The sequence below is a fragment of the Triticum urartu genome, chromosome 5 (assembly GCF_003073215.2).
Source record: "Triticum urartu cultivar G1812 chromosome 5, Tu2.1, whole genome shotgun sequence".
Taxonomy (NCBI): Eukaryota; Viridiplantae; Streptophyta; class Magnoliopsida; order Poales; family Poaceae; genus Triticum; species Triticum urartu.
Window position 1 is genome coordinate 506,022,744 of NC_053026.1, and position 24,931 is coordinate 506,047,674.

At 48.0% G+C, this 24,931-nt stretch overlaps 1 protein-coding gene and 1 pseudogene across 1 annotated transcript; both read right to left on the reverse strand.

Moving 5' to 3' along the window:
- Window positions 1–1,209: 1,209 nt before the first annotated feature.
- On the reverse strand, window positions 1,210–2,555 carry LOC125510182 (annotated as a pseudogene).
- Window positions 2,556–17,131: 14,576 nt separating this feature from the next.
- Window positions 17,132–22,348, reverse strand: LOC125507250 (la-related protein 1B). The gene is made up of 8 exons (XM_048671892.1): window positions 22,176–22,348; window positions 20,800–21,457; window positions 19,912–20,662; window positions 19,676–19,832; window positions 19,507–19,597; window positions 17,853–17,933; window positions 17,665–17,736; window positions 17,132–17,559 (listed from the first exon to the last, which is right to left on the reverse strand). The coding sequence occupies exons 1-7, from the start codon at window positions 22,346–22,348 to the stop codon at window positions 17,665–17,667; spliced, it is 1,983 nt and encodes a 660-aa protein (XP_048527849.1). The 3' UTR covers window positions 17,132–17,559.
- Window positions 22,349–24,931: the final 2,583 nt, after the last annotated feature.

The window sequence follows — 24,931 nt, forward strand, 5'->3', positions numbered from 1 at the left end:
CAAAGATTGCCACACCTAAAGTTAGGTAAGTTTGACCAACTTAGATGAGTGTTTGGTTCAAGCCACACTTTAGGCAAGCCATACTTGGGCCCCACATGGCATACACTCAAAACGTGTGGCAAGATTCCCTTAGGCTTGCCAACTTATGGCTCTTATTTTGATGAACTAATCTTAGACAAGCTTGGCAAAAATGTGTGGCAAAGTATGGCAATGCAAGTCCTAGAACCAAACAACCCCTAAAAAGGACCAAAAAGAGTAGTAACATAGTCTAGGAATATGTGTATGTTACTCTCTACTGTGGCTAGTCTCGGAGTGATCGCAGTAGTACCACACATTTCGTCGTACGTGGCCCACAAGGATTGGCTACGCCGAGACAGACACGTCCCCCCCTGCCCTGGCACGCGCTGCGGAACGTTGTGGCGTGGTCTAAGCAAACAGTAGGAGGAGGAGTACCTGACTTTTCTCTTGTCAACAGACAATGGGCGCGGCCGTTGCTGGACTCGGCAGTTTTGTTTCGTGTTTTCAAACAAACTAATTTATTAGTAGAACGGAAAGGCCAAAGGGAGGAGGGGAGAGAGCGACGTCGCGGCGGACTTGCGGGCTTGGCTATTCGGATAGAAAGACGGCGTCTCTTTCCGACACCGACGTGCGAACAAAGCCGGGATCGTTGGTTGTATATATACTCTTCTTCCTCCGTCCCACAATATAAGAACATTTTTAATACTACAGTAATGTCAGAAACGCTCGTATATTATGAGACAGTCTCACAATATAAGAACGTTTTTTACACTATATTAATGTCAGAAACGCTCATATATTATGAGACAGGGGGAGTAAGTGTCAACTTTGTACTACTACTCTACAATGTCTATGTGTCTACTAAAAAGAAGAGGGGAAAGGGTAAATCCCAGCACGCCGTCGTCCGTCCATGGACCACGGCCACGGCCAGGGGCCGGCGGAGAAAACAGAGCGGCTGGGGGTGGGGATGAGGTCGGCAGGCAGGCGGGCAATTTGTCACCCGAAGTGTCGTTGTTCCAGGAGGCGATAGTTGCCACATTTGTGCAGGCAGGCCGGGCTTCCCTCGGCGAGGCCGTGGCCTCCCTTTCTACCCTAATCCCTCCCACGCGACAGCAACAGCAACAGCAACACAAATCATATCATCACGGTAACTAACAACAGTAATAACAATACTAGCACTAGAACTAACAGTAAGTAAAGTAGCACCATAATATCATTAATCACCAAGTCAGCAAAACAAGAACCAGCTGCTGCCTGGCTAATCCACAACGGCTATGATTACTAGGAGTTCTACTACTGGTAGCAGCTGCCGCTGTACAGATTAAGCTGCTGCGTCTTCTTCCCTTTCCTCGCGCATTGCCACCTCTAGTTTAGCTGAGTGACCAAAAAGATTGAGACAGCCCCGGCCGGCCTAGTGAAAGTCAAGGAAAAGGAGGAACACAATAACATCCATATGGATTTACAGGGACGATGATGGATGATCACCGTAGTAGTAGCTGGTAATAGTTACTAGTAAGTGCTAGCTACTGCAACACTCTAGCTATGTGAGTAGTAGTAGTGGCGGTGGTGGCTGGAGGAGCTGCTTGCTTCGATCTCGACCCCTCGGGAAGGAAGAAGGATCAGAAGGGCGCCGAGAGCACCCTCTGCAGCGTCTTCCTCACCGGCACCGACACCTCCACCGAAGCCTTGAGCTGCCGCCGCCGCCGCGAGGGTCCATGGAGGAGAGGGACGGGTTAGGTACGGCCAGGAATGGTTCCGAGAGACGGAGAGAGCGGGGGGTGCCTGCTTACCTGGTCGTACTTGAGGCGGAGCTGCTCGTTCTCCTCGCGCAGCTGGTGCACCTCCGACTCGATCTGGGTGACGTGGGCCTGCTTGCGCGCGCGCGAGCGGGACGCCGACTCGCGGTTCTTGATCATGCGCTTCTTGCGCCGGTCCACGGGCGCGGCGGCGCCCCCGCCGGCGCCGGGGGCCCCGGGCCAGGCGGCGGCGCCGTGGCCGTAGCACATCTCGCGCTCCAGCGCGCGGCGCGCGGGGCCGGCGTCGACGGGCGCGATGCGGGGGAAGGAGGCCGCGGCAGAGGGAGAAGAAGGAGGTCGGGGACGCGGCCGCATTGCGGTAGCAGCCGCCGCCCGGGTGGAACGGCGAGCCGGCGCCGACGCCGCCGGGGTGGAACGGGGAGCCGCCGCCGACGCCGGTGGCGGCGAGGAGCTGGAGGCGGGTGTTGAGGCTGAGCGCGGTGGAGATGGCTGCGGCGGAGGAGGGCGGCGGGGGCGAGGCGCTGGGGCTGGTGGTGACCGCGCCCCACAGGTCGTCGTCGTCGGCCTCCATGGCCATGGCTCGCTCTCTGGGTGGGTGGGGGTGATGTCCGTATGTATCTCAGCTTGGCTCGCTCGTGGTGGTAGTAGTAGTAGTATGGCCCCTATCTATCTATGAGTCCGCCCGGGCGGGTGCGTTTGGGGCGGCCGCTTCTTTGCCTCTTTTGGCCGAGCAGGTGGTTTGCTCGGTCTGCCTCTGCCCCCTCCCTCCGTTTTTACCTCCCCGCACCCTCCCTCCCCCCTCGCTCACCAGACAGCGAGAGCTCCATCGAGCTGGTGCCTGGGCCGGCGTGGGGCTCGCTCGCTCGCTCGGTCGCACGCACCCGCCCTCACTGCTCGCTCCGTGGCCAGAGACAGCCAGTGCGCGCGCGACGAGTGCGCCGCGCGCGTGGTGTGGGCGCGAGCACTGTCGGCGAGCGCGAGGGCGAGAGGCGTCCAGGTGGCTCGCCCGGTCCCGCCGCGGGGGGGTGGGGCCCGCTCCGTCTCGCTCGCGCCCGGGCGGCCAGTGGCAGCGCGCCTGGTGGCCTGCGCCCGCGCCCTGTCGACGGCTCTGCCCGGTGTGTGTGTGTGCGCGCGTGGCACTGGTCAAACGCCACCCGGTCCCGGGCCACATGCGGTGCCGCAGCGGCCTGTGCCACTCGGCCCAATGGGGGGCGCCACTTGCTCGCTGCCTTTTTCTCTACCTGCTCTGCTCCTAGATTCACTCTAGATAGATCGCTACCTGTAGGTTTGCTTCCGTGGGTTATTCGTGACACTTCTTCTGTAAACGGATCGTGTGTGCGTGGCAGTGCACCAGCCGGAAGGTGCTCCTCCTGTTGCTCCTCCCGGGTAAGCAAAACGCAGCGCTAGGCGCCGGCTGGCCGGCCGGCCGGCCCAAAACTTTGGCGGTCAAGCGTGAGCCGTTCAGATCGACCACCCCTGGCCGTGTGAAGGTTCCCCTTGTCTTCTTCACGCATCGGATCCACATGCGCTGCAGGGGAGATGCCGGCCCCGCCTGTCGGACCGCTCGTGTCGTGCCCTCCCCCCCCCCCCTCCCCCCCTCGTCTCGTCCGTCCATTTCATCTAGCATTTGCCCCCCCCCTCCCCTCCTATAACACCCGTTGTCGATGGACGTGCTCGGCCATGGCTCATTGCAGCTCCTACTATGAATGGTCGTAGACGCGCAAACGCTGGCACGGAGCCTCGGCCCGCGGCGGCTGGAGCTCTCCGCCCTTGTGGCTGCAACATTGGGAGTGCAACATCTGCGTGTCGACGCTCGTTCGCCCGAGTGCACACGACCGCATCGTCATCGTCTTTACTGGATCACCCACTTCCACATGTCGCTGTCCTAGCAAAACAACTCGACGGTTGTAGCTTTTCAGTTTGCTGGTTGCAACAAAAAATCGTGTCACCCCGCGGTCCCCGCCGCCCAAACAGTACCACTCCATCAATGTGGCAAAAAATTCATTGATTCCAGCATCTACCGTTGTTGCTTCTGTTGGAAATATGCCCTAAAGGCAATAATAAAAGGATTATTATATTTCCTTGTTCATGATAATTGTCTTTTATTCATGCTATAATTGTGTTATCCGGAAATCGTAATACATGTGTGAATACATAGACACCAACATGTCCCTAGTAAGCCTCTAGTTGACTAGCTCATTGATCAACAGATAGTCATGGTTTTCTGACTATGGACATTGGATGTCATTGATAACGAGATCACATCATTAGGAGAATGATGTGATGGACAAGACCCAATCCTAAACATAGCACAAGATCGTATAGTTCGTTTGCTAGAGTTTTTCCAATGTCAAGTATCTTTTCCTTAGACCATGAGATCGTATAACTCCCGGATGCCGTAGGAGTGCTTTGGGTGTACCAAACGTCACAACGTAACTGGGTGACTATAAAGGTATACTACGGGTATCTCCGAAAGTGTCTGTTGGGTTGACACGGATCAAGACTGGGATTTGTCACTCCGTATAACGGAGAGGTATCTCTGGGCCCACTCGGTAATGCATCATCATAATGAGCTCAAAGTGACCAAGTGTCTGGTCACGGGATCATGCATTACGGTACGAGTAAAGTGACTTGCCGGTAACGAGATTGAACGAGGTATTGGGATACCGACGATCGAATCTTGGGCAAGTAACGTACCGATTGACAAAGGGAATTGTATACGGGGTTGCTTGAATCCTCGACATCGTGGTTCATCCGATGAGATCATCGAGGAGCATGTGGGAGCCAACATGGGTATCCAGATCCCGCTGTTGGTTATTAACCGGAGAGCCGTCTCGGTCATGTCTACATGTCTCCCGAACCCGTAGGGTCTACACACTTAAGGTTCGGTGACGCTAGGGTTGTAGAGATATGAATATGCAGTAACCCGAAAGTTGTTCGGAGTCCCGGATGAGATCCCGGACGTCACGAGGAGTTCCGGAATGGTCCGGAGGTGAAGAATTATATATAGGAAGTGCAGTTTCGGCCATCGGGAGAGTTTCGGGGTCACCGGTATTGTACCGGGACCACCGGAAGGGTCCCGGGGGTCCACTGGGTGGGGCCACCCATCCCGGAGGGCCCCATGGGCTAAAGTGGGGAGGGGAACCAGCCCATAGTGGGCTGGTGCGCCCCCCTTGGCCCACCCCATGCGCCTAGGGTTGGGAACCCTAGGGTGGGGGGCGCCCCACCTGGCTTGGGGGGCACTCCACCCCTTGGATGCCGCCCCCCCTAGGAGATCCCATCTCCTAGGGCCGGCGCACCCCCTAGGGGGCCTATATAAAGGGGGAGGGAGGGGCAGCCGCACCCTTGAGTCTTGGCGCCTCCCTCTCCCCTGCTACACCTCTTCCTCTCGCAGAAGAACGGCGAAGCCCTGCTGCGGTGACTGCTGCATCCACCACCACGCCGTCGTGCTGCTGGATCTTCATCAACCTCTCCTCCCCCCTTGCTGGATCAAGAAGGAGGAGACATCACGCTGACCGTACGTGTGTTGAACTCGGAGGTGTCGTCCGTTCGGCGCTAGGATCTCCGGTGATTTGGATCACGTCGAGTACGACTTCCTCATCCCCGTTCTTTGAACGCTTCCGCGCGTGATCTACAAAGGTATGTAGATGCAATCCGATCACTCGTTGCTAGATGAACTTATAGATGGATCTTGGTGAAACCGTAGGAAAATTTTTGTTTTCTGCAACGTTCCCCAACAGTGGCATCATGAGCTAGGTCTATGCGTAGTTCTCTTTGCACGAGTAGAACACAATTTGTTGTGGGCGTAGATGTTGTCAAATTTCTTGCCGCTACTAGTCTTATGTTGCTTCAGCAGTATTGTGGGATGAAGCGGCCCGGACCAACCTTACACGTATGCTTACGTGAGACCGGTTCCACCGACTGACATGCACTAGTTGCATAAGGTGGCTGGCGGGTGTCTGTCTCTCCCACTTTAGTTGGAGCGGATTCGATGAAAAGGGTCCTTATGAAGGGTAAATAGAAGTTGACAAATCACGTTGTGGCTTTCACGTAGGTAAGAAAACGTTCTTGCTAGAACCCTATTGCAGCCACGTAAAACTTGCAACAACAATTAGAGGACGTCTAACTTGTTTTTGCAGCAAGTGTTTTGTGATGTGATATGGCCAAAGTTGTGATGAATGATGAATGATATATTTGTGATGTATGAGATTTTCATGCTATTGTAATAGGAATCACGACTTGCATGTCGACGAGTATGACAACCGGCAGGAGCCATAGGAGTTGTCTTTATTTTTTGTATGACCTGCGTGTCATTGAGAAACGCCATGTAAATTACTTTACTTTATTGCTAAACATGCTAGCCATAGTAGTAGAAGTAATAGTTGGCGAGCAACTTCATGGAGACACGATGATGGAGATCATGGTGTCATGCCGGTGACAAGATGATCATGGAGCCCCAAGATGAAGATCAAAGGAGCTATGTGATATTGGCCATATCATGTCACTATTATTATTTGATTGCATGTGATGTTTATCATGTTTTTGCATCTTGTTTACTTACAATGACGGTAGTAAATAAGATGATCCCTCATAATAATTTCAAGAAAGTGTTCCCCCTAACTGTGCACCGTTGCGACAGTTCGTTGTTTCGAAGCACCACGTGATGATCGGGTGTGATAGATTCCAGCGTTCACATACAACGGGTGTAAAACAGATTTACACATGCAAACACTTAGGTTGACTTGACGATCCTAGCATGTACAGACATGGCCTCGGAACACAGAAGACCGAAAGGTCGAGCATGAGTCGTATAGAAGATACGATCAACATGAAGATGTTCACCGATGTTGACTAGTCCGTCTCACGTGATGATCGGACACGGCCTAGTTAACTCGGATCATGTTATACTTATATGACTGGAGGGATGTCTATCTGAGTGGGAGTTCATTGAATAATTTGATTTAGATGAACTTAATTATCATGAACTTAGTCTAAAATCTTTACAACATGTATTGTAGATCAAATGGCCAACGTTGTCCTCAACTTCAACGCGTTCCTAGAGAAAACCAAGCTGAAAGACGATGGCAGCAACTATACGGACTGGGTCCGGAACCTAAGGATCATCCTCATAGCTGCCAAGAAAGATTATGTCCTACAAGCACCGCTAGGTGAAGCACCTGCTCTCCCTGCAGAACAAGACGTTATGAACGCTTGGCAGACACGTACCGATGATTACTCCCTCGTTCAGTGCGGCATGCTTTACAGCTTAGAGCCGGGGCTCCAAAAGCGTTTTGAGAGACATGGAGCATATGAGATGTTCGAAGAGCTGAAAATGGTTTTTCAAGCTCATGCCCGGGTCGAGAGATATGAAGTCTCCGACAAGTTCTTCAGTTGTAAGATGGAGGAAAACAGTTCTGTCAGTGAGCACATACTCACTATGTCTGGGTTACATAACCGCTTGACTCGGCTGGGAGTTAATCTCCCGGATGACGCGGTCATTGGCAGAATCCTTCAGTCGCTTCCACCGAGCTACAAGAGCTTTGTGATGAACTTCAATATGCAGGGGATGGAAAAGACCATTCCTGAAGTATTTGCAATGCTGAAATCAGCAGAGGTAGAAGTCAAAAAGGAACATCAAGTGTTGATGGTGAATAAAACCACTAAGTTCAAAAAAGGCAAGGGTAAGAAGAACTTCAAGAAGGACGGCAAGGGAGTTGCCGCGTCCGGCAAGCAAGCTGCCGGGAAGAAGCCAAAGAATGGACTCAAGCCCGAGACTGAGTGTTTTTATTGCAAGGGAAGTGGTCACTGGAAGCGTAACTGCCCCAAATACTTAGCGGACAAGAAGGCCGGCATCACGAAAGGTATATGTGATATACATGTAATTGATGTGTACCTTACCAGTACTCGTAGTAGCTCCTGGGTATTTGATACCGGTGCGGTTGCTCACATTTGTAACTCAAAGCAGGAGCTGCGGAATAAGCGGAGACTGGCGAAGGACGAGGTGACGATGCGCTTCGGGAATGGTTCGAAGGTCGATGTGATCGCCGTCGGCACGCTACCTCTACATTTACCTACGGGATTAGTTTTAAACCTCAATAATTGTTATTTAGTGCCAGCTTTGAGCATGAACATTGTATCAGGATCTCGTTTAATTCGAGATGGCTACTCATTTAAATCTGAGAATAATGGTTGTTCTATTTATATGAGATATATGTTTTATGGTCATGCTCCGATGGTGAATGGTTTATTCTTAATGAATCTCGAGCGTAATGCTACACATATTCATAGTGTGAGTACCAAAAGATGTAAGGTTGATAATGATAGTCCCACATACTTGTGATACTGCCGCCTTGGTCACATAGGTGTCAAACGCATGAAGAAGCTCCATGCAGATGGACTTTTAGAGTCTCTTGATTACGAATCATTTGACACATGCGAACCATGCCTCATGGGTAAAATGACCAAGACTCCGTTCTCAGGAACAATGGAGCGAGCAACCAACTTATTGGAAATCATACATACTGATGTGTGCGGTCCAATGAGTGTTGAGGCTCGCGGTGGTTATTGTTATGTTCTCACCCTCACTGATGACTTGAGTAGATATGGGTATGTCTACTTAATGAAACACAAGTCTGAGACCTTTGAAAGGTTCAAGGAATTTCAGAGTGAAGTTGAGAATCAATGTGACAGGAAAATCAAGTTCCTACGATCAGATCGTGGAGGAGAATACTTGAGTCACGAATTTGGCACACACTTAAGAAAATGTGGAATAGTTTCACAACTCACGCCGCCTGGAACACCTCAGCGTAATGGTGTGTCCGAACGTCGTAATCGCACTCTATTAGATATGGTGCGATCTATGATGTCTCTTACCGATTTACCTCTATCATTTTGGGGCTATGCTTTAGATACTACCGCATTCACTTTAAATAGGGCTCCGTCGAAATCCGTTGAGACGACACCGTATGAATTATGGTTTGGGAAGAAACCTAAGCTGTCGTTTCTAAAAGTTTGGGGATGCGATGCTTATGTCAAGAAACTTCAACCTGAAAAGTTCGAACCCAAGTCGGAAAATGCGTCTTCATAGGATACCCTAAAGAAACTATTGGGTATACCTTCTACCTCAGATCCGAAGGCAAGATCTTTGTTGCCAAGAATGGATCCTTTCTAGAGAAGGAGTTTCTCTCGAAAGAAGTAAGTGGGAGGAAAGTAGAACTTGATGAAGTATTACCTCTTGAACCAGAAAATGGCGCAACTCAAGAAAATGTTCCTGAGGTGCCTGCACCGACTAGAGAGGAAGTTAATGATGATGATCATGAAACTTCAGATCAAGTTGCTACTGAACTTCGTAGGTCCACAAGGACACGTTCCGCACCAGAGTGGTACGGCAACCCTGTCTTGAAAATCATGTTGTTAGACAACGGTGAACCTTCGAACTATGAAGAAGCGATGGCGGACCCAGATTCCAACAAATGGCTTGAAGCCATGCAATCCGAGATAGGATCCATGTATGAAAACAAAGTATGAACTTTGACAGACTTGCCCGATGATCGGCGAGCGATAGAAAACAAATGGATCTTTAAGAAGAAGACGGACGCGGATGGTAATGTTACCATCTATAAAGCTCGACTTGTCGCTAAGGGTTATCGGCAAGTTCAAGGGGTTGACTACGATGAGACTTTCTCACCGGTAGCGAAGCTGAAGTCCGTCCGAATCATGTTAGCAATTGCCGCATTCTATGATTATGAGATATGGCAAATGGACGTCAAAACGGCATTCCTTAATGGTTTCCTTAAGGAAGAATTGTATATGATGCAGCCGGAAGGTTTTGTCGATCCTAAGAATGCTGACAAGGTGTGCAAGCTCCAACGCTCGATTTATGGGCTGGTGCAAGCATCTCGGAGTTGGAACATTCGCTTTGATGAGATAATCAAAGCGTTTGGGTTTATGCAGACTTATGGAGAAGCCTGCGTTTGTAAGAAAGTGAGTGGGAGCTCTGTGGCATTTCTCATATTATATGTAGATGACATACTTTTGATGGGAAATGATATAGAGCTTTTGGACAGCATTAAGGCCTACTTGAATAAGAGTTTTTCAATGAAGGACCTTGGAGAAACTGCTTATATATTAGGCATCAAGATCTATAGAGATAGATCAAGACGCCTCATAGGTCTTTCACAAAGCACATACCTTGATAAGATATTGAAGAAGTTCAATATGGATCAGTCTAAGAAGGGGTTCTTGCCCGTGTTGCAAGGTGTGAAATTGAGCTCAGCTCAATGTCCGACCACGGCAGAAGATATAGAAGAGATGAGTGTCATCCCCTATGCCTCAGCCATAGGTTCTATTATGTATACCATGCTGTGTACCAGACCTGATGTAAACCTTGCAGTAAGTTTGGTAGGTACGTACCAAAGTAATCCCGGCAAGGAACACTGGACAGCGGTCAAGAATATCCTGAAGTACCTGAAAAGGACTAAGGAAATGTTTCTCGTTTATGGAGGTGACGAAGAGCTCGTCGTAAAGGGTTACGTCGACGCTAGCTTCGACACATATCTGGATGACTCTAAGTCACAAACCGGATACGTGTATATTTTGAATGGTGGGGCAGTAAGCTGGTGCAGTTGCAAGCAGAGCGTCGTGGCGGGATCTACATGTGAAGCGGAGTACATGGCAGCCTCGGAGGCAGCGCATGAAGCAATTTGGGTGAAGAAGTTCATCACCGACCTAGGAGTCATACCCAATGCGTCGGGGCCGATCAAACTCTTCTGTGACAACACTGGAGCTATTGCACTTGCCAAGGAGCCCAGATTTCACAAGAAGACCAGGCACATCAAGCGTCGCTTCAACTCCATTCGTGAAAATATTCAAGATGGAGACATAGATATTTGTAAAGTACATACAGACCTGAATGTAGCAGATCCGTTGACTAAACCTCTCCCTAGAGCAAAACATGATCAACACCAGAATTCCATGGGTGTTCGATTCATCACAATGTAACTAGATTATTGACTCTACTGCAAGTGAGAGACTGTTGGAAATATGCCCTAGAGGCAATAATAAAAGGAATATTATATTTCATTGTTCATGATAATTGTCTTTTATTCATGCTATAATTATGTTATCCGGAAATCGTAATACATGTGTGAATACATAGACACCAACATGTCCCTAGTAAGCCTCTAGTTGGCTAGCTCGTTGATCAACACATAGTCATGGTTTCCTGACTATGAACATTGGATGTCATTGATAACAAGATCACATCATTAGGAGAATGATGTGATGGACAAGACCCAATCCTAAACATAGCACAAGATCGTATAGTTCGTTTGCTAGAGTTTTTCCAATGTCAAGTATCTTTTCCTTAGACCATGAGATCATATAACTCCCGGATGCCGTGGGAGTGCTTTGGGTGTACCAAACGTCACAACGTAACTGGGTAACTATAAAGGTATACTACGGGTATCTCCAAAAGTGTTTGTTGGGTTGACACAGATCAAGACTGGGATTTGTCACTCCGTATAACGGAGAGGTATCTCTGGGCCCACTCGGTAATGCATCATCATAATGATCTCAAAGTGACCAAGTGTCTGGTCACGGGATCATGCATTACGGTACGAGTAAAGTGACTTGCCGGTAACGAGATTGAACGAGGTATTGGGATACCGACGATCGAATCTCGGGCAAGTAATGTACCGATTGACAAAGGGAATTGTATACGGGGTTGCTTGAATCCTCGACATCGTGTTTCATCCGATGAGATCATCGAGGAGCATGTGGGAGCCAACATGGGTATCTAGATCCCGCTGTTGGTTATTGACCGGAGAGCCGTCTCGGTCATGTCTACATGTCTCCCGAACCCGTAGGGTCTACACACTTAAGGTTCGGTGATGCTAGGGTTGTAGAGATATGAATATGCAGTAACCCGAAAGTTGTTCGGAGTCCCGGATGAGATCCCGGACGTCACGAGGAGTTCCGGAATGGTCCGGAGGTGAAGAATTATATATAGGAAGTGCAGTTTCGGCCATCGGGAGAGTTTCGGGGTCACCGGTATTGTACCGGGACCGCCGGAAGGGTCCCGGGGGTCCACCGGGTGGGGCCACCCATCCCGGAGGGCCCCATGGGCTAAAGTGGGGAGGAGAACCAGCCCATAGTGGGCTGGTGCGCCCCCCTTGGCCCACCCCATGCGCCTAGGGTTGGGAACCCTAGGGTGGGGGCGCCCCACCTGGCTTGGGGGGCACTCCACCCCTTGGACGCCGCCCCCCCTAGGAGATCCCATCTCCTAGGGCCGGCGCACCCCCTAGGGGGCCTATATAAAGGGGGGAGGGAGGGGCAGCCGCACCCTTGAGTCTTGGCGCCTCCCTCTCCCCTGCTACACCTCTCCCTCTCGCAGAAGAACGGCGAAGCCCTGCTGCGGTGACTGCTGCATCCACCACCACGCCGTCGTGCTGCTGGATCTTCATCAACCTCTCCTCCCCCCTTGCTGGATCAAGAAGGAGGAGACGTCACGCTGACCGTACGTGTGTTGAACACGGAGGTGCCGTCCGTTCGGCGCTAGGATCTCCGGTGATTTGGATCACGTCGAGTACGACTTCCTCATCCCCGTTCTTTCAACGCTTCCGCGCGTGATCTACAAAGGTATGTAGATGCAATCCGATCACTCGTTGCTAGATGAACTCATAGATGGATCTTGGTGAAACCGTAGGAAATTTTTTGTTTTCTGCAACGTTCCCCAATAGCTTCCAACAAATTTGCTCACCCGTTGCAGGTATTTGTCCCTGCCAGTGGTGAGGTCGAGTTCAGCAAAAAAAGAGTAGCTAGTTCCAGCAAAAAAATGGTAGTCGTAGCAAAAACGACCACGTCAGCAGTCTGGTTCTAGCGCCGGTCATGTGTGGTTGCAAACTTGCAACTTCCTCTTTAGCCGATTCCAGTAAAATGACACATCGGTGCCGGCAGCTGTTGGTTGCAGCTCACCTCATTGGTTATCTGGTTCCAGCACCAGTCATGTGTGGTTGCAACTTCCACTTTAGCCGGTTCCAGCAAAATGACACATCGGCTGCACACTAGTGTCGGCAGCTGTTGGTTGCAACACACCTCATTGGTTGTCTAGTTCTACCGCCGGTCATGTGTGGTTGCAACTTCCACTTTAGCCGATTCCGACAAAATGACACACCGATGGCGGCAGTTGTTGGTTGCATCTCACCTCATTGGTTATTTGGTTCCAGCGCCGATTATGTGTGGTTCCAACTTCCTCTTTAGCCGATTCCAGCAAAATGACACACCGGCTGCACACCAGTGTCGGCAGCTGTTGGTTGTAGTACACCTCATTGGTTGTCTGGTTCCAGCGCCGGTCATATGTGGTTGCAACTTCCACTTTAGCCGATTCCGGCAAAATGACTCACCGCTGTCAGCAGTTGTTGGTTGCAGCACACCTCATTGGTTGTTTGGTTCCAATGCCGATAGTGTGTAGTTGCAACTTCCCCGTTAGCCGGTTCCAGCAAAATGACATGTCGGTTGCACAACGGTGGCCGGCGCGTGTTGGTTGCAGCAACGGGCTGCTGGGTCGACGTTCACACATGCGGCGTGGGCGCGACCAAGTCCCCCCAGGCACCATGGCCATAGGTCACAACCTTTGTAGATGCCCCCCGTCATGTTGAAGTGTGGCGGCTTGCCTTCGTGAGCACCTATGCCCTCTGTAGAGGCTGTAGGGGAGAAAAAAAGGGGACCACGACATGCACCCTTCATCGAGGCTGCACGGGAGAAAAGGGGGTACCGCAGTCATGGAGGAGAGCTTTCATGAGCGGGGCGCATGGAGGAGGAGGCGCCCGCGGCGTGGCTGGGTTGGGTCAACGCATGTGTGGAGAATGGCTGTGAAAGAGAAAAATATCGGGAGGATGGAGATAGAGGAAGAAGAGATAAGGTGGGGTCATTTTTCAAGACGCGCGATAAGCCTCGATCACGTGGTTCGCGTGCGAATGGCACAAGCTTCAGCCGGTCTCCCACCCAAAATCATTTACTTGCAAGTGGCCCTGTACGTGGACATAATTTCCGGTGTGTAACGGGTCCATTTTCGCCCACTCGTTTATGTAACGGGTCCATTTTCGTCCGCTCGTTTCAGTAAACATTCAAACGTCCGAATTTTTAGCTAGCCAATATCAAATCCAATACGAAGGGTCTAATTTAGACATCCGAACGCAATGTAAGGAAAAGTGTTGCACTTTAGACATGTTTCAAGCGACTTTGAGAACCATAACCACCGGTTTTCACTTAAACTTCTAGATTATGAACCTGATTGTAATTTTGCTGATTATTCTACATATGTTGCCACAGAAACTAGGGCGTGTTTGATAGTCTGCATTTTTTCAGAGTCATTACATTTGTGACGGAGTTGGGTCTGGCTAACTAAATACACATCAAAATCAATGTTCTGGATATAGTTTGGTAGGCTATTGATGACCCAGAAGTATAAGGGTTCTATCATAGGCCTTTTGGTCATCACGTCGCTTGCTCGGTAGCTCGCCATCACGGATTTTTTTCAAGACGCTCACACATTTGTTTGGGCTTTTTCTCTTCTTTTGTTGTTGCTTTGCTGTGAAATGAGAAAAATGTCCATGGGTTTAAGAAATCAGGAATTTACAAAAATTCATGATTCTGAAAAAATGTTCACCAATTTACAAAAATGTACACGGGCTTAAAAAACTTCATGGAATAAAAACATGTTCGTGCATTGGAAAAAATTTCACAAATTCAAAAAATTGGTCGCAAATTTGAAAGAACATCATGAACTTAAAATTGTTTGCGGATTTTAAAAAAACTTCATGCATTCATAAATTGTTGATGCATTTGAAAAATCACCAATTTGAAAGAACTTCACTAATTTGAAAATTGACCATGGATTTTTATGAATTTGAAAATTTTCCATGGATTCATAAAATGTTCACGTATTCAAAAAATGTTCGCAAATTTGAAAATAGTTTGGGGATTTTAAAAACTTCATGCATTTGATAAATTGTTCGCAAATTCGAATTTTTTTTGTGCATTTGAAGTAATTTCATGAAATTGAAAATTTCCGCGAATTTGGAAACTGTTTGCGTATTTGAAAAAACTACACAAAGTTAAAAAAACAAAGAAGAAATCGAGGAAACGGAAAGCAAAAGGCGTTTGGAAGCTTCTAGAAGCTTCACAATACCGGCTGGAGAAAGCTTCCCATAAACCTGAAACGCAATCTCTAGATGGGCTGGCCAAATATCCACAAACAGGTAAGCCATGGGCGAGACCTCCTAATTGGCATCTTTAGCGCCAGCTAGGGAAGTGGCGCACACCCTCTAGCTTAGCAGGCCGCCGCCCATAGCGCACACACGCTTCTCTCGCCTCGCTCGCTTTATTTTTCTCCTCGCTAGCGAATTGACAGTTGACAACGATAGTTAATCGTTGATGTTAGCATTGGCCATTGACTCTTAAACTCGTGAATTAGAATTAAAAAATCAGGTTCAGAAAAATATTAGAGATTTAGAAAATTCACAATTTCTAAAAAGTTTGTCAATTTGAAAAAAGTTTGTGAATTCGAACAAACTCACAAATTTGAAAAAGTTCACGATTTGGAAAAAAAATCATGAATTCAAAAAAAAATCACAAAAATGAAAAAGTTCATGCATTAAAAAAGATTCACGAACTTAAAAAAAAATTGAGAAAAGTTCATAAAAAAGCAAGACTTGAAAAAGTTCATAATTTTAAAAAATCACAAAAATGAAAGAAAGTTCACGAATTTTAAATAATACAAATTATTTAAAAGAATCCTAATTTGGAAAAAGTTCATGAAAAATTGATAAAAAATTCGGAAATTTTCAAAAAATCACAATTTAAAACAATTGGCAAATTTGTTGAAAGTTTACGATTTTGATAAAACTAGAAAATAAAAAAAGAAAGAAAAAGGAAAAAATAAAATGGAAACAAAATGAGAAAACAGAAAACACTGTGCTGGGTAAAAAGCCGTTGAAAACCGCCTAGAGAAAAACAGTCAGAACATTCATGGGAAGGTTTCCGAAAAAATAGGTGGAAAAAAGGACTTACATGGGTCGGTCCATGGAGATAGACAGTATTGTGGTGCGCCGGTGTTGAAAACCACTATAACCTGCGCATAAGGCGTCGAATAGGAGTTGAAGCTATATGCGCTGAAATAGGAAACAACTCCTGTGTATATGCAAGATGATTAATTAAGGTTACCTCTTGCAAAGGTCATTCGCACCTTTTCAGGTGTTGACAAGTGATGCATTGCATGCACGTCACTTATTGCGATATGAGAGTTTCATTTTTTTTCGTCAATTCGTTCGTTCAAACGTTTAATCTCTTGAACCATGCATGAAATCCTAAACCGTTTTCGCCGTTGGATTTGTCACATCGTGGTCTATGAAACTAGATCTCATGTTAATAGATTTCGATAAGCTTGAGAAAAAAAATTATAACCGAAAGCATGTTCCTTTTTACTCTTTTTTTTTCTCTTCGGGGGGCACACCTATGCTTCTCGCACAAACAAATTTGTGTCTCCACGAGAAGCAAATATGTGCCTCTCTTGAAAGCAAAAGAAATGTGTTTATTTTCCTTTTCTGAGAGGCAGAACTGTGCCTCTCAAAGATGCAAATCTACGCCTCTCATGAAAGAAAAATAACGTGTTTTTCTTTTCTTTACCAAGATGCACAGCCTCTTGCGAAAGCAAATTTGTGGCTTCACAAGAAGCAAAAAAAACTTTGTTTTTTCTAGAGTCACAACTGTGCCTTTCGCGGTAGAAAATATGTGCCTCTTATAGAAGCAATTTTTTTTTATTTTTCGAGAGGCACAACTACGCCTACACGAGAAGCAAAGTTGTGACTTTGGTGCAAGAAACAGAAACACGTTTCCTATGCGTGTCTTCTGAAGAAAAAATCAAAATTTCCCCAAAAAACTAGGTAAAGTCGCTAGGGCTACCCCTTAATTAATTGCGCTACGGGTGCCCCTTAATCTTTTTTTTTCTTTGAGAATCTGCCCCTTAAATTTTTTTTGAGGGGTTGCGCCTTAATCTTTTTGAGTGCCCCTTAATAAATTGCTCTCATATGTCCAACAGAGTCCATTGCTAACTGGGCCTATCCTGAGTTATACTTGGATCATAAGTAATCGCAATAAATTGTACGTACTGTTGTTTCACTCGATTCGCACCGCTGATACCCAACAGGCCCGTAGAGGTTGCAAACTGAAAAACAGCATTCACATTTCCTGTTTCCGTATGCACGCTGGAGATGAAAATGAAAAGAAAGAATATAATCCACAGCCATTCTCAACACTACAGAATATAAGGACAATGTCCCTGCGGCTGCATCAAACACTAACTGTAAGCCCAATGATACAAAAGAACAAACTGGTGTATGCACCAAAATTTAATACAGTAGGGAAATCCTGTGAGATAAACCCCATATATCATCCACAACAATCCTCAGGACGCATCATCCATGGCAACAAGGGAACGACAATTTCTTTTCAGACAACTATACAGCCAAAAGAAAAAAAGGATTTGCACTTCTGGGATTTATTTCCTATTTATTGCTGTGTTTGCCCCCTTACTGCTTTGTAATGCGCTTTTCAAGTGCAGCCATCATGTCCGACCTAGACAAACAAAATCGTCCGACTCTGGAAATGTAACCCCGCTGTACATACATGGTCCATCTATCACAGGATATCCTGCCCGTAATCAAACAGACGATCTCTTCTAATCGCTTCTCCAGCAATAACAAGCAGTTTTGTTTCATCACTGAACCTGAAGAAAATACTTGTGTTAGTACCTAAAGTACAGTTCGATCGGCAACCAAAAAGCTCAACGAGTGAGGCTACTGTGTGGAGGAACTGGAAATCTGGTACCAACCTAATTTGAAGGTGGTGGGCCTCGGTGGAGTAACCATGCTGCCCAATCATTGCGTCTTCGGACATTATTTCCCTGTGGGCACACCAGTGGTAAATCATGCAGGCATATGACATGTCAGATGTGCCAGATCATGATCATTAACAATCACTAGAATGGAAAGATAAAATGTAAAGCCAGTGTCGACGTACCTGCACGTCCAACAACTCAGAGCCTCGGATAGAATCTAGTATATAGTTGGTATCTATTCCCAACATTGTGAACCTGGTCAACTGCGAGAAAACAAACCCAGATCATTACATATATTGATATACACAATCAAAACCGCCGGTGTGACGAGTAAAATGAGGTCACCAATATACGACTTCAATGCTAGTTGGTGATACATCAAGGTAATCCGCCATTGTGAAGTATTCATTTCACAAAAGGGGTTAAATTTACATTTGCTAGATGCTAAATGAAATATGGTAACCTGGGAGGCTTAAGTGTTCATTTCTTAGAATAATAGAGGACTAAAAACTAGGGACACAGAAATTACTAGTAGATTCTTAGATGCAATATGGCAACCTTGGTGGACCTAAGTGCTGAATGTACTCTAAGCAATCCTATAATCTCCTAACATAAATGCATTTTACAAAGGAAAAACAGAGTTTTTAAAAACAAATGAAAACAAAAATAAAGAGTTGTCAAACACTAAGAGAACAATGCAAAGATGCTCCAGGGGTACAGCCATGTACTATTAGGGACTGCTTGTCAACAGCTAAAACCTTCCTCCAAAGCACCACCTTCAGTTCCGTACTCCCACCACTTTGTTGGTTTATAATCTTGAGGATAAATTTGGGCATAGTTATATTTAGGTGAACTCTCAACCCTAGAAGTCATCATTGAAGTATTAATGGATGGCTATATTTTGAATAACAATACCGATTTGGTCATTTCACCTGTTAGCTACTCCCTCCGTTCCAAAATAGATGACCCAACTTTACACTAAAGTTAGTACAAAGTTGAGTCATCTATTTTGGAACGGAGGGAGTACAAAGAAAGTGCTACTCAAATGCAAATGTCACTCGTAATAATATTTTGCAAAACAGCCCTAAATTTCAACTTGGAAAGAAGGTAACCAGCAAGAAGGTTAAAACTGAGACAAAGTTGGTATGCAAAAAATACTAATCAAACTCACGTTTGTAGAATCTGTAATTTTTCACAACTACTGTTGGCAATGTTAACATATTAGAACCAAACGATATTTCTTCGAGAAGAGAACAACTGAGCTCGAGTAATGTAGCAAATCTACCGTAGAAGCACTACCAAACAAGTTAGTATACTTTTAAATAAAATTTCCAAAATATGAAATGTTAGAACAAATTAAATTTCTGTGATGCGCACGAGATTAAGAGTTGTAATTTAGTACTTACAAGTATCTTCTATTGTCTTGCCCAACAAAATGGCAGCGATCTCATTTTATAATTTTGTCACATTTATAGCAACCACAAAGAACATCTGTAGTGTCATGCCTTGAATTAGGCAAAATGTGACCCCCCCCCCCCACCACCACCACCACGCACAGAAAGAGCCGCAAGTAATACGTAGACAGGTAAATGCAGATACAATCTTGTCGTTTACGAAACAAACTCATAAACTCATGTCGTCCGTAGAATATAGTGTACTAAATACATTTCCAAGTTCTGGTCATGCAACATAAGTTATATATAATATGTGAAAGTACAATCAGCAGAGGTACCACACTAGCATTCAACCTGTCATCAAAGAGATTTAGAACAACACATAGGCTACATCTTGATTTGACATGAAAAAAGGGAATCAGATGAGAATTAAAAAACAGACCATAGGAAATGAAGCGATTAGATCAATAGGCACCCATCCTTGATTATCCATACGTTCCCTCAAGTATGTGTCGTGGCAAAGATTATTAGTGCTAACAAGAAAAGAAATAAAACAAACAATTAGCATAAAAGACACTAACTCCTCAAGAATTTTCAAATAGATTCAGTACCTAAAATAGTGCTCGATCTGCAGCTGAATGTCACGTTGGAGATTAATTTGATCTTGCTGAAACGCCAATGGCTGCATTGGCGGCCGGATAAGATGCATGTTTTGAAACTGCTGCTCAACTTGTGTGACATAGTAAGGATAGGAGCCTTGTAAATCGGCTGCAGATTGCCACACCAACCACATTACATCAAAAAGAAGAATTTGAATCAAAGGATGACACGGAATGAACTGACTTACCAGGATACGGAATGGGTTGAACATATGGCACAAAAGGTTGTGGCACCATGAAATGGGCAGCAGCAGGTGATGGCGGTGGTGGTCGTTGAAATGGTCCAGGCTGGTAGTAGCCCGGCTGCTGCTGCTGCACTGGCAATGCACGGGAATAGTTCCTTGGTGAGAAATTACTCCCTCTTTCATGGTCACGGCGATTCCGACCACCACGAGCACCAAAGCCATTACTATTACCACTACCATGTCGGGCATTATTGTTCCAGTGGCCGCTGCCACTACCGCCGTTATATCTGTTGCCCCCATCACCACTGCCGGTGGCATTGTTGTAGCTGCCACCACCACGACCGTTGCCATTCCAATTGTTACTGCCGAACACTCTCCTACTATTGTCAATACCACTGCCACCAATGGCGCCGCTATGAACACTAGAGTTCAAGTTGCTGCCACCATTAAGACCCCCATCATTCCAGTTACCGTCACCACCACTGCTGCTGTTCCCATCACTACTGTAATTACCAGTGCTCTGGCTATGAGTGCTCACATTGCCACCGCCGCCCTCTCCATTGTTACCACCGTTACTGCCACCATGCCGAACTAAAATTGGCTGGCCTGTGCTGCTGTTCTGTGGCGGCGAGGCCGTGGTGGTGGCAGTGGGAGGAGGAGAAGTAGAGGCAGAGCCTGGACTTGAGGCAGTGGAGATCGGAGTAGAAACTGACTGTGGCTGCGGCAGCGGCACCAGTGGCACAATCGGATCCTCCTGATTTCATCCACAGATTCATTCGTCAGACACCCAAAAAAATTCATCAGGTTTTGCTGAAAAAAATTTCTAAATACGGGAGATGGCTTCCTAGATACATCAGCAGTAGACGTGTGTTGATCGCGAGATTCAGTTACCGGCGCGGAGGGGGCGGAGCCGTCGGAGAGGGACTTGAGGGAGTCGGAGGAGGAGGACTTGGGCCAGGCCCGCGCGGCCGTGTCGGCGAGCGCCGGCCACGACTCGTCGCCGCCCATGATGCCGCCGACGGGTGCCGGGGGCGGCGGCGGCACGTTCCACGCCGTCTTCCTCGCCGCCGCATTGCCGGGATCGGCCCCCTCCGCCTGCGCGGCCGGATCGCGCGGGTTCTCCCGCGACGGGGCCTGGGGCGGCGGCGGCGCGGCGATCACCGTCGGCGCCGGGGCGGCGCTGGCCGCCGGTTGCGTGGGCGCGGCGCCTCCAGCGGCCGGCGACCATGGCGGGGCGAGGCGGGGGCACGGGGGCTGGAGTTCCGGGGGAGAGGTTTTGGATTGCGATTTAATCGGGAACGGAGGAGACGAGGGGGAGGCTGCAGGCAGGGTGGAGGGGACAGGCAGAGGCTGGAGAGGGGAGGAGTAGGGTGAGGGGGTGGAGATGGAATGGAGCCGGAGGGGAGGGGAGGAGCGGCGGCGGTGGAGGGGTAGGTGGGAAGTTCTAGGGCAACCCGCGGGGCATTTCCGGGAAAAGGCACGCCCTCCCCTCCCCAGGACAGAATGATTTTGTTGTGCGTATTTCCCAACTGTCGCCGCCGCGCTGCTCCTAAACAGACAATGGCCGCCTGTCAAAAAAAAAAAAACAGACAATGGCCGTGCTAAGACTGACACATCACACATGTTACCAGCTTATTTTACTTATAAATTTCAAAAAATATCTACTCCCTCTTCTAAATATAAGTCCTTTTAGAGATTTCAATATAAACTACTCCCTCCGTTTCTAAATACTTGTCTTTCTAGTCATTTCAACAAGTGACTACATACAGAGCAAAATGAGTGAATCTACACTCTAAAATATGTCTACATACATCCCTATGTAGTAGTCATTTAAAATGTCTAGAAAGACAAATATTTAGGAACGAAGGGAGTACATGTGAAGCAAAACGAGTTAATATTTACAGTGCAGAATGCGTCTGTATACATTTGTATGTAGTATGTATTGAATTTTTTTTAAAAGATCTTTTATATTTAGAAACCGAGAAAGTGTTTTACTTGTAATAAACGAAAAAATGGAATTAGCACGTCACCTCATGTACACTGCTATTATTAGGAGGAGGAGTGCCGTACGTGCATAGGATATGTGTGCGATTTATCGGCAGCGTGGCACGCTTTGCATGACCACCCAGCGACTCTTCACTGGTACAGTAGTGTGTAGACTGGCTAACAGTTAGCTGGTCCCGGCTTCAGACCAGGAGATCGTCTCCACGCGCTGATCAATACGGTCGTGTAGTGTTGTTCGACTCTGTGTTTTGTAGTATACGTACTGTACGTGAGCAGTGAGCAGTGAGCAGCGGGGGCGCGGGGCGACGTGGAGCAGCTGCCGTTTCGTCCCACCGTGCGTGTTTGAACCTGAGTTTTGTATGCACGCCATTAACCAGCAGCACCCCAAGGCGCGCGCGCAGACTGTGGCCGCGCCCATGGCCTTCTTCTCGCCCATGCGTGATGCGTCACTGTTCTGACGGGAGAAGCTAGGACCACTTCGCCGCCCGGCACCGTAGAAAATGTAAAGAAAACTGACTGTAAACGCGTGGAGTAGTTTCCTGACGAACAAACAAAAGGGAAACTGTCACCGGTGTGGTGACTGGCTAGCGAGACGCGATAGATAAACTCCATTTTGGCACGACTACTTGCTGACACGACCCATGTTGTGGAGTCAAGGCATCGAGGCAATCGCTGCATTCACGCATGCATCCATCCATCCATCCAGTGCAGTTGCCAGCCAGCAGCAGGCTCCTTCCTTGTGGTTTCCCCCGTGCATGTCTCCTGCAGGCCGCCAGCCAGCCAGCAATTTTCAAGTCAGCGTGCAGCGCCTGAGAGTTAGGCGCCACACTATACAGTGTAGCGCCTAGTTTCTAGACGTTGCACTAGTGGTTGCTTCATTTTGTAGTGCAACCACTAGTGCAGCGCCTAGCTCGTAGGTTCTGCACAATGACTTAGCAATTTTTAGGTAGTTTGGGGTGCAACGTTGGCCAGGCGTGTAGCGCCTATCTGTGAGGTGTTGCACAATGTAGTGTCATGCCTTCGTGTCAGGCGTCACACAAAAAGATCAGCCATGTGAAATAGTTTCACGAGCAGTTCATTCTGTAATTTGATTTCGTCCATAGGTCAAATTTGTCAAATTTACCGCGCACGTTTGCGTCGTAGATCGCTGGTTCGTGCGTGCGTGCATAGATCTACCTACCTTTTGGCTGCCGAAAGGAAGGAGCTCGTTCATTCGTAAAGCCGGAGGAAATCGGGTCAACAAAGGTAGTAGCAGCTATTTGGGCTTGATCTAATTCTTTTTTTTTAGGGAGGCTCGATCTGATTCCGACGCATATACTTTTTTTTAAACAAGGCAAAAGAGTTTCGATGCATATTGACCGGCGTATCAGACGCTTGTATCGGCATAGCCACGTACAGTAGTAGCTACTCCCTCCTTCCATCTATATAGGGCCTAATGCGTTTTTAAGACCATCTTTGACTATTGACAAGATTAATAGTACATCACATGCCCAATGTGAAAATTATATCATTGAAATCTCCTTTCACACACGAATTTAACGGTGTGCTTTGTGTAAGTTGCATGTCATATATTATTGCTTTAATATTTAATTAAAGTTAGTCTCGAAAAACACATTAGACCCTATATAGATGGAAGGAGGGAGTAGCTTCTTTCACGTCTGCATGCACTAGCCTTGTCACCTGGTTCCAGGTTTTGAACAGAAAGTCGCTGTCTGTCTCGACCTTGTCCCGCCATCACCGAGGTCAGGTCTGCCGTGCACGTGCGGCAGGGTCATTCCAGGCGTCGGCGCGTCGCATGCATGCATGCATGCTCGTCTCACGCTGGCACGTACCGTAAAATGAGGCCGTAATCCGGGCCGGGACGTAGTTCCAAGTTGGCACGACTCCTGGCCTGTTGGGTTGCATGCCAAGCACTGCCCCGGCCAGCAGCAAGTTCCCCGCTGTTTCGTCCGTGTCTGCCCCCTTGCCGACCGCCAGTAGACATTTGTTTTCTTCACAACCCTGGACACCGACCGATCGAAAGGTCCAGGAAATCAGCAGTATAAACATAGGTCTCCGCCACCCCTAAAGAAAACATAGGTCTCCGCGTGCCTGGATGATCTTCGACCCCGGATCGGTCGGAATTTTGTTCGATTCGTTGTAGATAGATACGCACACGCTGGGTCGGTGGGCCGGTTCGTGCGTGGGTGCGTGCGTGCGTGCATGCGGAAAGGGGAGAGGGGGAAAGAGGAAAGGCCACCAGGTCGGTCGGGTCGGGTCGGGTCAACAAAAGTGGTTGGATTCGATCTGATTCAGATTTCAGAGCCCCGGCCCCGGGTGGAGGCGCCGCTCTGTCTTGATCTGGACGTTCTTTTCAGGTGGCGATGGCGTGCCGGGTGCGCGCGCTGGGCCCCCCGCCCCATGCCGCCGCGCCTTTCAGTTCGTTGGCGACAAAGTTGCTCAGTTTTCTTCGTCACTTCTTCCCAGGAAACGAACGGATGGATGGATCGCACGGGCACGGGCCGACCGGGGAACTCGCTTTGGTTGACCAAAGCCAGCCAGCCCGCCCACGCGCCCATGCTGCCATCGCCTGCCTGCATGGATTCCTATTCGTACGAACCATCTCTTCTTCGTTACCTACACGTTTTCTCTCTCGATCGATCGCTACGCTACCTAGCAGTGATAAGGGGTCGACATCGGCAGAAGCAATGCTTCAGTATCAGTACCTAGCGAGTGATTGACAAAAAACTACCACTTTAGGAGTTCGCGTCCCACAGAACTACTACCTTTTTTAAAGTGACCGAAAATTACAAAAAAAAAACGTAAAAACGTGACTAAAAACTGCCAGATTGACTGAATGGTGGTTTAGACCGTTTTAACCGCGATTCTGACGTGAGTGGCCCACGTGCCAGGCTGGCGGCCCGCCTAACGGCTAACGGCACGCGCGCAGGGCCGTTAGAGCCGCTCGTCCCCACCAGCTCTCTCACTCTCCCCCGAGCTCCTAGCCCTAGCCGTCGGCAGCCATGGCGGTTGTGGATGC